Source organism: Muscardinus avellanarius (genome assembly GCF_963383645.1).
Source record: "Muscardinus avellanarius genome assembly, chromosome: 5".
In the NCBI taxonomy this organism is placed as follows: Eukaryota; Metazoa; Chordata; class Mammalia; order Rodentia; family Gliridae; genus Muscardinus; species Muscardinus avellanarius.
This window is the reverse complement of record NC_137790.1, coordinates 61,668,559-61,683,099: the sequence shown is the minus strand read 5'-3', so window position 1 is coordinate 61,683,099 and position 14,541 is coordinate 61,668,559. Positions and strand designations below refer to the sequence as shown.

The following is a 14,541-nucleotide window of genomic DNA, read 5'->3' as shown; positions in this document are numbered from 1 at the left end:
CAAGGGGGTCATCTTATTCATATTCGTGTGAATCCTACTCTGAGAACTGATACATGCAAGAGGCTTTAAAAGTATTCATTTAATGTGGCTTTTAAGTCGCTAAATCCAGCAAAGCTCCTCACCCCTGAAGAGTCAGTGTGATTTTCAATAGCTTTCATAATGCCCTAGCAGTCTGAGGACAGACAAGACCACCCCGAAGGCACCAATGTTAAATGATAACTACAGGCCGTGGACATCTTAGGCTGTACAGTAAACACTCAGCAAATAACTACTACTGTTATTATTACCACCAAGGCTTTCTTTTAGGTATGATGCTTTAAAATAGAATAAAAGAAATAAAGAAGTGAGGCCTGTTTTTCTTTCCATTTATCAGGTTCTTTAAAGTAAAATTCCTGTTTAATCATAGGCCAGACTCTATCTCCTATTCTAGGCCACCAGTTGCTCAAGCTGTGGTGTTTAAACTCCACAGCACTCCTTCCTTCTTAGGTTGCCTCTTCAGGGTCTGTAGTGATTACAGAACCTGACCTGACTCCTCTGTATTCTTCACCCTCTCAGGTGGGAAAGCATGATACACAGTGATATTATAAATTATTGATGGGTTACTCCATTCCCTTTTATTAGCAAGGACTGGTTAGACTTTAACTTTTAACTCTTCTTAATTAACATTGTGTGTGTGTGTGTGTGTGTGTGTGTGTGTGTGTGTGTGTTGTGGTACTGGAAATTGAACCGCAGAGGCGTTCTACCTCTGAGCTACACCTTCAGCCCTATTTTATTTTGTGTTTTGAACCCAAGTCTCACTGGGTTGCTGAGGGCTTCACTAATTTGTTTAGACCAGTCTCAAACCTGCAATATTCCTGTCTCAGCATCCCAAGTATGAGGACTACAGGTGTGCGCCACCATGCTCAGCTAGATTAATTTTTTATGTCCTCAAATCTGTCTATCTCTTACCTCCTCTGCAGTGGGAGCCTAACAAAGTTTTGTAGCTTTTAATTCAGTTCCCAGTCTAACTCCCAGAACAACTGATTGTACCAAAATTTTCTTTAATATCATGACAATTTAAAGAATCATGAAGTTTTATTTGCAAATAGTAGTGGAAAGATCATTGATTTTTGAAGTCAGGCAGACCTGGGTAAAAGACCTGACGCAGCCCCTTCACTAGCCAAATAATTTGAGTGCATTCTGCACCCTCACTGAAAAAACAAATTGCTTTTCCAAAAACTCGTATGAATTAACGTGATAATGTGAGTACTATTCTCTGTACAGTGAATGGATAGTACTAACAGAACAACCACAAAGAACAGTTCTCAACCACACTTGCCCTTGTGAAATTGCTGTTAATGACATTGACCATTATATTGTACACTGTTCTATGCAGATTGAGTTCCACACCACATACTCCTCTTATAACTTAAAGCCTGGATACATTTTCTTTCTCTTAAATATATCATACTTTTATTTCTTAAAAAAGTTGCCTTCATCTATTTTCACACTGAATTTGCATTCACTGTTATAATTATGTCAGCTATTGTTTCTCTTCAGTATCCTGGTTTCCAGGAAGCTCAGAGTCAATCTTACTACTAAATTATTGTGTAAATGGTAATAAAGATTTTGTTTCTTCCTCCTTTTTATGTCTTTGATGTGTTTTTATTCTAATAACATTATTGGATATTTAGATTTTACTCTTGTTCTCAATTATCTATTTAAATATAGAAGTATATAAATAATGCATTAGCTAGTTAGAAAACAAACTAAAATGAAGGTGGATATCACTTTAACCTCCCAGGAATACAAAAGGCAAATAATTCAATTCTGTGTCTCCAGCAAGTTTAATGATATTTCCCCATAAGCTGCTTCAGGTTTAAACACAATATTGGTTTTCAGGTCATAAGAAAGACCTAAATCCATTTGGGATTTCTGGTTAATTTATGCCTCAAAATCTTCTCTTTGTGCCTTGCCCCCATTGTTTTCTGTGAGTTTATGTTGTAGTCAGGGAGGAAAAGGATGGTGTGTGTGTGTGTGTGTGTGTGTGTGTGTGTGTGTCCTTCAGATTAACCTATCCCAGCTGTGTTTATCTGGCTCACTTTTATAATCACTTGAGGATCCTGAATTGGTCTTTTCTTTTTCTGCATGGTGGGCTTAAAACAAGGAGATTTCTTTGTGTATTATTTGCTTAATACAAAAAACCTCAAACCCACAAAAAACAAACAAAACAAAAACCCCAGAACCTTAGTAATGGTCCTCAGTTTTGCAGAGAACTCAACTTCTCTATGTGGGTCTTTATTTTTCCTTTCATTTGGCTTTCATCATCTCTCCACTTATTCTTTGATTCCAAATTCATCCTAAATAATGTGTGTTGTGTGCATGTGTGTGCCCATGCTCATGCACATCCGTGTCTTTTGAGCATTGGCATGATTTCTTGCCTACTTGGGGCAGGAATAGATGCTCAAATTTTATGTATCTCTCTCTCTCTCTCTCACACACACACACACACACACACACACACACACACAATATATATCTTGTTGCACAGAAGACTTCTGACAGCTCAGAGCAGGGCCAGGATTCTGAACAAGGGGAATGTTAAAACAAAGGCAAATTTACTAAGCACCTACTCTGTTCTGTAAAATGTGCCTAGACAGATGGAAGCTGGAGATAAAACATTTTATGATGTTTCTGTATAAAGAATTTACTGCCTAAAACATAACTGTAAGGTGGTATCATAATACAAAACATAGTTTAAAAAAAGATTTAAAAATGACTTCAGATAAAGGAGTATCTTTGCCCAGTGAGTCCAATAAATGTGATAAAAGGAAAATAAAAGTCTGATAAAGCAGGGCGTGGTGGCGCACACTTGTAATCCCCACGCTTGAGAGGCGGAGACAGGAGGATCGCGCAGGTTCGAAGCCAGCCATGCTGGCTTAAGACACCCTGTTTCCAAATTTTAAAAAAGTATAAAAATAGGTCTGGGAGTGTAGCCCAGAGGTAGAAGGGTTTCCAGGAACCCCAGGACCACCAAAATAAATAAATAAATAAATTTTAAAACTCCAATAAATCAGATAAAAAGAAAAGGATTAGCCAGGCATGATGGCACATGCTTGTAATCCCGGCATTCGGGAGGCTGAGACAGGAGGATCACAGTTCACAGACAGCCTCCATTACTTAGTGAGATCCTTTGCAACTCAGAGAGACCCTGTTTCAAAATAAAGAATAAAATATAAAGCTGGGGGTGTAGCTCAGAGGTAGAATGCCTGGGTCCATCCCTAGTACTGCAAAAAGAAAGAAAGAGAGAAAGAAAGAAAGAAAGAAAGAAAGAAAGAAAGAAAGAAAGAAAGAAAGAAAGAAAGAAAGAAAGAGGAAAAAAGGCTTTCTAGGCAGAGGAAGAGAGTGATGCCGAGGAAGCTTTGGCAATGGTGCTCACACAGCCTGGCTCAGCGAAGGTGCTGGGGGAGGAGGAGGAGATAAGATGGGAGAAGCTGGAGCCAGATTTGAGGGAGGGGAGAGACGGGGATTTCAATTTCAGATTTCATGTCTAATGCCATTTTAATTGTGTCATTTCCTTGAGCTAAACTTGCACCAGCTCTTCCTTGCCTGACAAACACAGGAAAGACCAGTGGCTGTGCAGGAAGTGGAACCTGATTATATAGGGGTAGGAGGAAAGAGAAAGATGAGCTCCAGACACAAAACTTAAAGACTCCGATGAGGGCCTGCTGATGCTGTTTCCTATGGTGAACAAGGTATAACTAGGTATCCTTCCAAGCCAAGGCTGCACAACTAAGTATTCATTAAATCTCCAGGTAAGAAACTCAGTCTCTCTTTCTGCCTACTCCAGATTGTCTGTGTGTGTGTGTGTGTGTGTGTGTGTGTGTGTGTGTGTGTGTGTGTGTGTTGCTGGGGATTAGAACTAGGGGCATTCTACCTCTGAGCTACATCTCTAGCCCTATATAATTTATTATTTTGAAACATACTCTCATTAAGTTGCTGAGGCTGAGGCTGGCCTCAGACCTGTGGTCCTTCTCTCTCAGCCTCCCCAGTACTAGAATCATAGATATTTGTCTAATTTCATTGTTTCTTTCAGGAGAATTATAAAGATAGCTAATAAAAAAAAATACTCTATGGTCCTCCAGCTTTGACTAGAGATTTCGTGTTGCTGCCCAGTGAGTACAAAATGGTTGTTAGAATAATTAATTTCTGATATAGTTAGTGATGTTTACACATAGTTTGTACAGAGTTAAGTAGAGTTATTCCAGAATCTTCCGAGAGTCTGGCAATCCACAACAACCAAGAGTCTCTGTAAGTGACAAATGTGCCTTAAAGAAAATAATTGGCATCCATTTGCTGTGTTATTCAAATAAGAATCCAAAGGAATTCTATTTAAAACATTATTCTCTCATTGATTTCCAGAGGTCAGTTCCTAAGGTATTAGCATTATATTATAAGGGAAATGTAAGAATCCCTAGAACTTGAGCATGGTATATGGTTATACTATATCTTGTATGTTGATATCAGAGTTAGGCTTATAAGAAGCTGAGCCACCTCTTAAGACACATGAGGAAAGTGACATATATTGAAATAAATTTACTAATCAAGAAGCATATGTGTGTGTGTGTGTGTGTGTGTGTGTGTGTGTGTGTGTATGTGTTTAAAGGCTATATTACCTTGTCTCCTATACCAGCTACTGGCAGAGTTTTCTGGGGCTCTCTTTCTGTTTCCTTAATAAAAAGTTAAGAGCCAGGCATGGTGGCACACACTTGTAACCTCATCACTAGGGTGGCTGAGATAGGAGGATCGCAGGTTTGCTGCCAACCTCAGCTACTTAGTGAGGCCCTCCACAACCTAGTGAGACCTTATTTCAAAATAAAGAATAGAAAATAGGGCTGAGGGGTGTAGCTCAGAGGTAGAATGACCCTGGGCTCAATCCTTAGTACAGAAAAAAAAGTAAGGCCCCAGATAAGGTCTGGGACAACCCCCCCCCCCCCCACACACACACTTATACAACCCCCACTTCTCCTACACATACAGCTGGAGTGTGAAGGAAACCCCCCAGGAGCCTCTCACTTCTCTCATCTGTTGACCATAGATAAGAGTTTATTGTCCTGTGCAGAAGTTATCAAAGTGGCTATCCAGGTGAAAATTTTCTTACATAGGCAATTTAGTAGCTTTTACATCAGTGGAAGGCAACATTACCCTTGGTGAATAATTCACTGATAATTAGTTCTCAAGAGAGTTTTGGCCTTCAGGGGCAGTGAGCATTTCATGTTAAATTCTCAATGGCTTTGTAAACAGTTGAATGCTTTAGGTCCTATTGGAAATATCAATCCCTTATTTTTCATTCCTATGAACACAATCCTTATTACAAGAAAGAAGGAGGGCTGAGGAGGGTGGGATCACACAACGCGTACCTATACAGAGCACAGCAGATCCAGCATGTCCAAATCATCACCTTCCTCCACATGCACCCTTCGGCCCTCCTTCTTAGGCATAATCTAAACTTGAGATCCCACTCTTATATCTAGTGATCCAACTCTCCAATGTGGAAAATTTAGTTTTTAATTCTTCCTCAGTCCCTCTTAACAATCAATTGCCAAATTATATAATTTTTTCTTTCCTCAGTCCCTCTTAATAATCAATTGCCAAATTATATAATTTTTTCTCTTTCTGTGTGTGTGTGTGTGTGTGTGTGTGTGTGTGTGTGTGTGTGATGCTATCCACTGTCCATTAAACTATGGGCCCCAAACATGCTAGGCAAGCTCTCTCTACTGCTGAGCTGTATCCCCAGCCCTTTTTAACCTCTTAAATATCTATCAGTCGTATTTTTTCCTCCATTCTATATGGCGTCATTGACTATCTAGTATTTTCCACTCCTACTCTTAGAGACAGCCAGAAACAAGCCCAGGGCCAAGGGGAGATGGAGTCTTATTAGGTCTGAGGCTGGAGTGATACTGGGTGTGGGGTAAGCAAGGCTCTTCCAAGGAAAGTAAAGATAGAAGAACTTTAAAGGAGGAAGTTAAGGTCAAACCAAAGACCCTGTGCATTTGTCCATGAGGAGTGATGGAGTGTAGAGTGTTGTGAGGAATTACTCAGTATTTGAAGTTTGCATTTATGGTTGGACATATTGGCTGAGCAGCCTAAGTAGCCAGATATCAAAATTATAATAAGCTTCTAAATCAAGCTTCTGGTCTCAATAGCAGCAGTTAAAATGTTCAATTGTTTTATTAGTCTTTTTCACTTTCACATTCCTTCAAAGTTCTAAGCTTTCTGAAGATCTATTGAGTAATGGCATAAATTGGTTTTGAACACCAAAAATCTAATCTCATCATTTCATTGCTTTAATTCTTTAGTGTCTCCTCAAAGCTATAAAAAAAAAAATAAGTCAGGAATCCTTAGGTTAGCAAACAAACAAACAAACAAACAAAATAAAGTGTCTGGCTAATCCAGGTTATTTCACCACCTAATAGCTTAACAACTCCTCCCTTTTCCTACAAGGAGAAAATTTTCTAATCACAATAAGTTACCTGCAGTTATTCACATGTGCTGCCCACGCTCACTTTTCTTCTTAATCAGAGTTCACCCAGTAACAGTTAATTCAGAAACCACCTCCTCCAGAAAGTTTCCCCAACCCCAGCCCAGTTTTAGTTAAGTGCCAAAGTATTTCATATTGTGAAATTGCAATTTTTCTTTTATTTCCCATGTCTGCTCAGGATAATACTCCCTGCACGATTGCAGATATGCTAGAGACCATAACAGAATAATACAATGATTCCTTTTAATGGAAGCTATAAAGAAAAAAAGCAGAAGAAAGGATCTCTCATAAACAAGGGAGACTAACAGAGTAGTGGAAGACGGTGGTGAAAGGAGGAGGGGAGGGAAGGGAGTTCTGGAAAAGAAAACAGACCAAGTGATGTTATGTACATATATAAATATATCACTATGTTGTTTTTTGATATTGGAGATTGAACTCGGGGTCATTCCACTTTCGAGATACACGCATATCCATTTTTATTTTATTTTGAAGTAGAGATTCTCTAAATTGCTGAGGCTTGCTTCAAATCTGTGATTCTATTGTCTTGACCTCCCAAATACTGGGATTAAAGGTGTGCACAATACCCAGTGAATATACCACTATGAATCTCACTATTATGTCCAATTATATTGCATCAGTAAAAGTCTTTCTCTCTAGATATATACATACACACACATATATATATATATACACATACATAGATACCTACATAAAACATACATATATGTGTATATATGTATACACAGAATATTAGAAAATGTATTTGTTTTTCTGAAGCTTTCTATTTTAACTGCATATTTCTAGAACTTAACACAATGAGCAAATTAAAAATTAAATTTGGCTTCAAACACCCTTCCTTAATAGAAGAGGACTCTGCAGTACAGATCCAGTTAGTTAATTGTGGGAAAATACCAACGAGCTTGACTGAAGCCAGGTACCCAGCATGTCCCTGAACATAGCATGTCCCTGGTTACTTGATCATAATGAATAATAAAAAATAATGAGGAAAATATAGATTTTATAAATCCCTTTATTTTGTTTGAGTGCCAGGAGAACATACGAAAAGATATCAGCCAGCACCACAAACCCTGTGAGTTGAAAGGAGTTGAGTTGGAGCCCCGTTCCTCTCAGGAGGAGACAGCAGGATCGTTAGAGCCTAAAAACTTGGGACCTTTCTCTATGCATTCCACCCCATGTGTACACGTGTGTGTGTGTGTGTGTGTGTGTGTGTGTGTGTGTGTGTGTGATTTGATTTTGGAATGACTGATGAGTCACTGGAAAAGGCCTCTCCACATAGCTGCATTGGTCTTTCTGTCACTTAGCATCTGGTTTAAACAAACCCTCAGGATGTCTTCTATGAGGTAGGAACAGGGACTAAACTCTGGAGAGGGATTACCAGCCTTAGGCTATCTTCCTGCTGTTTTCTGGACTCCTGGCTTTATGTTGGAAAATTGTAGCTCATTCCTAATATGTGTGGTGGAGTAGGTTCCTTTAAGTATGCACTGAAAATCTCAGAGTATGATGTACATACTGAGAGGGTTCTCACCAAAATGCTGCACATCGCCAACTCCATCTTCTTTGGGATCCTCTCTCTGGATACCTTCCTCTTCCATCAGCATCTTCTGCTGACTCTCAGAGGAGACACCGGGATCAATACAAGTCTGCATTCAGCAAGAAAAGAGGGGTACCATCATGACTGGGAAGCTGAAAGCTGAACTGAAATCTGAAAGATGTGAACACAGCTACAGATATTGACTAGCTGGGAAACACTAACTCCTGTTGAAGTAAAAAAAAATCTGAATCCTAGTTCTCCCTGTTGTCTCACTGCAAATTCTCCTTTAGAATGATACAACTTAGATACCACACCACTAATAACAATGGCACACTTTTAGATGGAATATTCTTAAAGATTTTTAAAGAAACAGACTCCAGCAAATGAGTCTGTAGTCATCTCTTATCAACCCCAGTGAAGGCTTGAAAGTGCAGATAGTATTGAACCCTATAAACGCTATGGTTTTTGTATTCACAATAAGGCTTAATTTATAAATTAGGCACAGTAGGAGATTAACAATAATAATAAAATAGAACAATACTATATTATAATATAATGCAATAAAAGTTAATTTTCTTTCTCTCAAAATCACTCATTATGGATCTTAGAGTGATTTTAGCATAGGATTTTTAAAAAACTTCTCTTAAGTCAAGAACCTTCACCCTTTCACTTAAAGGAAGCAGTTTATAGTTTGTCTTTGGCACATCATCAACTCCATCAATTATGCTGGCGCATATGAATTGCCAGCATCACTACTCTTGCTCTTTGGGGCCATTCCTAAGTAAAATGAGGTTCACTTGAATACAGGCACAGCAATACAACAATCAATGTGATATGTGAGAATAGTTACTCAATGATTAACAAATGGGTAGCTTATACATGGTGGATACACTTGACAAAGAGATGGTTCATGTCCCTGGCAGATGGTATGGGATTCCATCATTCTACTATTCCATCATACTACTTAATGTAATTTAAATGAGAAATTGCTTATTCCTGAATTTTTTATTTAATATTGTCAGATCATGGTTGATTGTGGATCTCTGAAAGCATAGAAATTTGGATAAAGGAAGACTACTGTGATTGGCAACGACCAAACAAGAGAACAGTTTCTCAGCCTGGTTGGATTTACTTGGGTTTATTGTTACCTATGTTTATTATTCACCAGCCACCCTCCTAGGTACTTTGTTGTTATTATTTCCTTGAACTTTTACAAAAGCCCATTTAATGGAGGAGGAAACCAACGTCCTGTTCTCAAGAGCTCCCCAAGGAGATCCTGGGTTTCAGTCCGTCTTCCCCACAGCTCTTGTGTATCTAGTATTTTCCTCAGACTCAGCGGTGCCCCTGAGGGTGACATGGCCCTATTTTCATATGAGGGCTCTCATTTGTTGTACACATACTATGCAAAATATTCACCTGATTTTCACAATCACCCCAAGACTCAAGTATTATCATTTTCATTTAATAAATGAGGAGCTAGAGGCTAAGGAAGACTGAATCATCAAAAGTCACATAACCAGTGATGTACAGTGCTGATAAAGTGGCAAGCCTCGCCTTCTCTTCAGATGCTAAACACGTATCAGGATTTGTTTAAATTGCTCTTCATGTGCCAAGGTATTCATTTTAAAATGTTCATTAGGTATTCTGAAGAACTGGAGGTAGAAAGTGCAATTAGAGATATATACAATATATCAGAGGAGAGATGTGAGGAAACTAAACTAGGTTAGTTTTTAAGAAAGAAAGGCCCAGACTGTGATATGTATGGAAGGTAAAACTCATTAGGCCAATATGATTTATTGATGCTGGCAGGTGAGCACAGGGGAATGTCTCGTGAGATTTGCATACGTGATGAATAATGGGGTCATTATCTAAAAATAGAAATACAGGAAATGGAGCAAATATAGCGAGAGAAGGAAAATTCAATTTCAAACTTACAAGTTGGAATCTATCTGCACAGTATCTAAGAGAAGTACAGGCCAGAGATCATGACTAGAGACATATATTTGAAGAATATAGATCATGAAAAGTTTATTTTTCCTCAAAATGGGAGTGGGCTAAGCTAGTTTATGGACTGATAAATGTTAAAAATCTAGCAGAGAGGGGAGGATTAAACAATGAAACAAAGTCCTGGGAGAAAAGAGAGAGGATATATGTTCAGACCAACAACCCAATTGGAATGTTGGTCTTGACTAGAAATGCTTCCCACTTTAAGAGAGCAGATAGAGGAAGAGAGGTGAGGACAGATGTACTTGTGTCTCGATAGCTGTGTAGTATTTTGAGCATTTTTATACACTGAAGACCTCACTTTTGTCAATGAAGTACAAGGCCATGCCTTCCATTGAAGGTCTACCATGCTGCGTGATATTATAGAAGATGAATATGGATTTCCATATGTCTGTCTGTCTATCTGTACCCTCCACACACAAAGAACTCAACAGTATATTAAGAAAATATACAATGATAATGTAGGATTATTTCTGGATTAGAAGGATGATTCAATATGAGAAAATCTATTAATATAAATATAATAGTAGATATAAGATTAATCATATGTCTATTTGAAGATGCAAACAAAACTACGAAAAAATTCATTGCTTTTTCCTGGTTAAAAATACACAAGGAAGTAGGAATTAATAAATATTTCCCAAATACAATAATACCTTGATCCTTTGAATCCAGCACTGTAGGGAAATGCAAGAGGTATTCCACTAAGTTCTGCCACCACTGAACATTGTTTCTGAGGTATTCACTAATTCAATTTGAAAAGAGAAAGCTGGGTGTGGTGATACACACCTGTAATCCCAGTACTTGGGAGGCTGAGACAGGAGGATCACAAGTTCGAGGCTAACTTTACCAACCTAGCAAGACCTTGTTACAAAATAAAAAATAAAGAAAGGTGTAGGGGTGTAGCTCAGAGGCAAACTTCTTCTGGGTTCAATTTTCCTTGATTAACAGAACAAAACAAAAATAAATAAAAATAATAGTCACAGAAAATGAAAAAGAAGAAATAAATCATTTTCAGATGACATGACAGTTTACCTAGACACCTGGAAAAATCTATTATAAACCAGAAAAACTACAAAAACTACACAATACTTTTTTTCTGAAATTAAGCTGAGACAGGAGGATCACGGTTCATGGACAGCTACTTAGTGAGGTTTTTGCAACTCAATGAGACCCTGTTTCAAAATAAAAGAATAAAAAAATAGGACTGAAGAACAGACTCGAAGGTAGAATGCCCCTGGGTTCCATCCCCAATACCGTAAAAAATATATGTATATATTCAGGGGTGATGAAAAGTGTATTCACAATTCATTTTCTGAAATAATGTGTAATTCTCAAAGAAGGATGTTCTATAGAAAACTATATTACAAGGATCAAAATCAGGAAATGTTGAACCTAACATTGTTTTGTGTGATACTGGGAATTGAACCCAAGGACATTTGACCTCTAAGCTATATACCCTAAGCCCTTGTTTGTTTGTTTGTTTATTGAAACAGGGTCTCTCTAGGTTGCTGAGGCTGTCTTTGAATTTGTGATTTTCTTGTCTCAGCCTCCCAAGTATTGGGATTACAGGAGTGGACTACCATGCCCAGCTTGGCACTTGTTACGGTTTGAAATGGTGGGGGTTCTTTTTCTTATTCAACTACAGTTGGTTGAATAGAAAAATTAAAACATACATATGTCTCCTCTAATATGCCCAAACTAGGAAACACAGAGGATACCAGTGGGACTCCAGATAATGGAGGGGAAATATCAGCAAAGTTTGAGTGGAAAGATAGGAGAGGAAGAAGGCTGATCTTGATTAATGAGGGTCTACATCTGAATATGTGTAAAATTATGAATATGACATGGTTAACCTGGACAACCATTGGTGGGAGGGGGGAAGGGAAAACGGGGGCGGGGAGGAGAGAGGGCACCAAATATAGTTTAAATGTATACTATTTATGTTCAATAAAAAAATTGTTAAAAAAAAACTAACAAGTAGCTCAGTGCAGCTTTAACAAATCTTTATTACAAAATTAGTAGGAAATAGATCAGTAGGAAATAGAGAAGAGAAAAAGCAGCATGCTGACCCACATGCTGGGGAGCCCGAAAATGGAACTCCAGCTCCTTTTTGGGACCCCAACCCTTAAATAGATTTTGCATTGGTATCTTCCTCATCAGTGTTACCAAGGCAGTGAGCTAGCTACTTATTCCTTAGCCAGGTGGTGCCTCTTTGTCTCCGGACAGTGCCTTGTCTCTATTGTATTGGGCAGTATTAGTTGCTCATCAACTAGGGTGCTTTGAAGCCGCACACAAAATTTACCTTTCCTATGCCCAAGCCAGATCCCAGAGGGGAGGAGGTAAACAGAGGCACCGGTTGCCTCTATTGTAATTTTAGGGCTAAAGGCTTCAGTTGACTCTAAGGCTTTTACTATAGGCTAATGATTAGAATGAAGGGCAAAGTCAGAGAGGAACTCTGCATTGTAATCGCTGCAGCCCCCTCCCTGCCTGAGTGTCTGCACAGCACCTAGGCTCTGACTATATTTTACATTTTGGAAATTATCAAAGCAATTTTCCAATACCAGCACCTTAATACATTTTGATGCCTCTTCCCAATACTGTTACAGCACTAACATTGAATTCACTATCTCCATTCAATTTTGCCAGTGTGTGTGTGTGTGTGTGTGCGTGTGCGTGTGTGTGTGTGTGTGTGTGTGTATAGTGTGACTAGAGATTGAACCCAGAGGCATTCTACTCCTGAGCCATACCTCCAGACCTTTTTGTTTTCATTTTGAAACAGAGTCTAGCCAGGTTGCTGAGGCTGGCCTTTAGCCTGTGATCCTCCTGTCAGTCTCTTAGTACCGGGGTTACAGGAATTAATTATCTTAATAATATTCTCTCCGGGATCTTACATAGGGACATGTGTTAGTTCTAGTTGTCGTGTCTCCTAAGTCTTTTTTTTTTTTTTTTTCCGTCTGGAAAAGCACAGTGCAGACCGTAATAGGCTTTTATCCTCACTCCCACCCCATCAGAACCAGAGATCATGGAAAAGGTAAGAAAGAGACCACAAACAAAACCCATTCTGCCCAACACATAAAGCAGACAATTACTGGAGTGTGTTGAGAAACTTGGAAGTGATGTCATGCTTTAATCTTTCTTTTACCATAAAAGCTTTGGAGCAGACTCTAAAGATAGGAGATGTTAAAACCATCCTTTGCTGAAGTCTTCCTAGATAAGATGTTCACAAGAAAAATTGTCTGAATTCCAAAACAGTTCTAGGAAAAATATCTCTTAGATTCAGCAGTGTATCTCTTAGGCCAGTATATTTTCAGGTCTGGCTGGTTTCCTAGTCAATCCCCATTAAGAAGACTGCTTTTAGAGTAGATGTCAAACAGGCTCTCAGAGTCCAACTCTGTCATTTGTGTTAATATGAGTTTTATATAAGTTAAAAAAAATTCTATCTGGCATGGTGGTACATGCTTGTAATCCCAGTACTTTGGAGGTTGAGATAGGAGGATTCACCAATTTTCAGCCAGCTTCGGCAACTTAGTGAGGCTTTCAGCAATTTAGTGAGACCGTATTTCCAAATTAAAAATGGGGCTGACGGTATAGCCCAGAAGTAGAAAGCCCCTGGGTTCTATCCCCAGTACCACATATGCATAAAAAGACAAAAACAAATTCTAATTGACCATGCCTCAAAATTCAGTTGGAAATTCTTAAGAATCTGTTAGAGGTTCATGGGACAGTAATGCAAATTTCCTAACTGTATTAGGATAAGATGTTCACAAGAGAAGTACCATCCTGAAGGGCATTTAGATCAGCATCCATATCTATATTTATATCTATATCATCTCACTTGTATCTTCTATGACAAATAGATATAGGTAGATATCTATTCCTGCCTATTTTTATATGGAACAAATAGCATTCATTCAGATTTGTCCTTGAAAAGTACTGTATTATGGGACATATTAAATATAGTGTAAGCATATTATAAAAATGGGTCCCACATGAGGTTTTGCAGTGGTACGCTGCAGAGTCAGTGCTTTATGACAGGATTACTGATTGCTTTTCCAGACGGATTTAAACTGAGTTCTGTAAGAAAATGTTTGCAGAAGAGCCCCTTCTAGCTTACTTCCCTGGAAATATACTTTTGAGAAGGCTCCTTGGGCTTTTATGGCTTCAAAATATTTGTGGACAAAGAAACACTTTGGCATTTTACTAAATGGCTATTATCTCCAAAGCTCAATAATGATTTTTAATACATAAAGGTATCTCTTTAAATTCTGTTCAATACTTAATATATGTTACATTAGATAAGTATAGATGATATCTTTGAGGTTAAAAATGCATATATGAGTCGGGCGTGGTGGCGCAGGCTTGTAATCCTAGCAATTGGGAGGGTGATACTGATGGATCGCGGTTCGCGGACAGCCTCAGCTACTTAATGAGGCTCTCTGCAACTTAGTGAGACCCTGTTTCA

General features: G+C 38.5%; 1 protein-coding gene across 1 annotated transcript in view; it reads right to left on the bottom strand.

Annotated features, from left to right (window-relative positions):
* PHLDB2 (pleckstrin homology like domain family B member 2) overlaps nucleotides 1-8,133 on the bottom strand; it is a gene marked incomplete at both ends in the record, with an annotated part of 135,671 nt that extends 127,538 nt beyond the window's left edge. The window contains one exon of the mRNA XM_080696141.1: nucleotides 8,067-8,133. Coding sequence (XP_080552267.1) covers nucleotides 8,067-8,133 — 67 coding nt within the window. The remainder of the gene's footprint in view (nucleotides 1-8,066) is intronic.
* Between the last annotated feature and the right edge of the window lie 6,408 nt (nucleotides 8,134-14,541).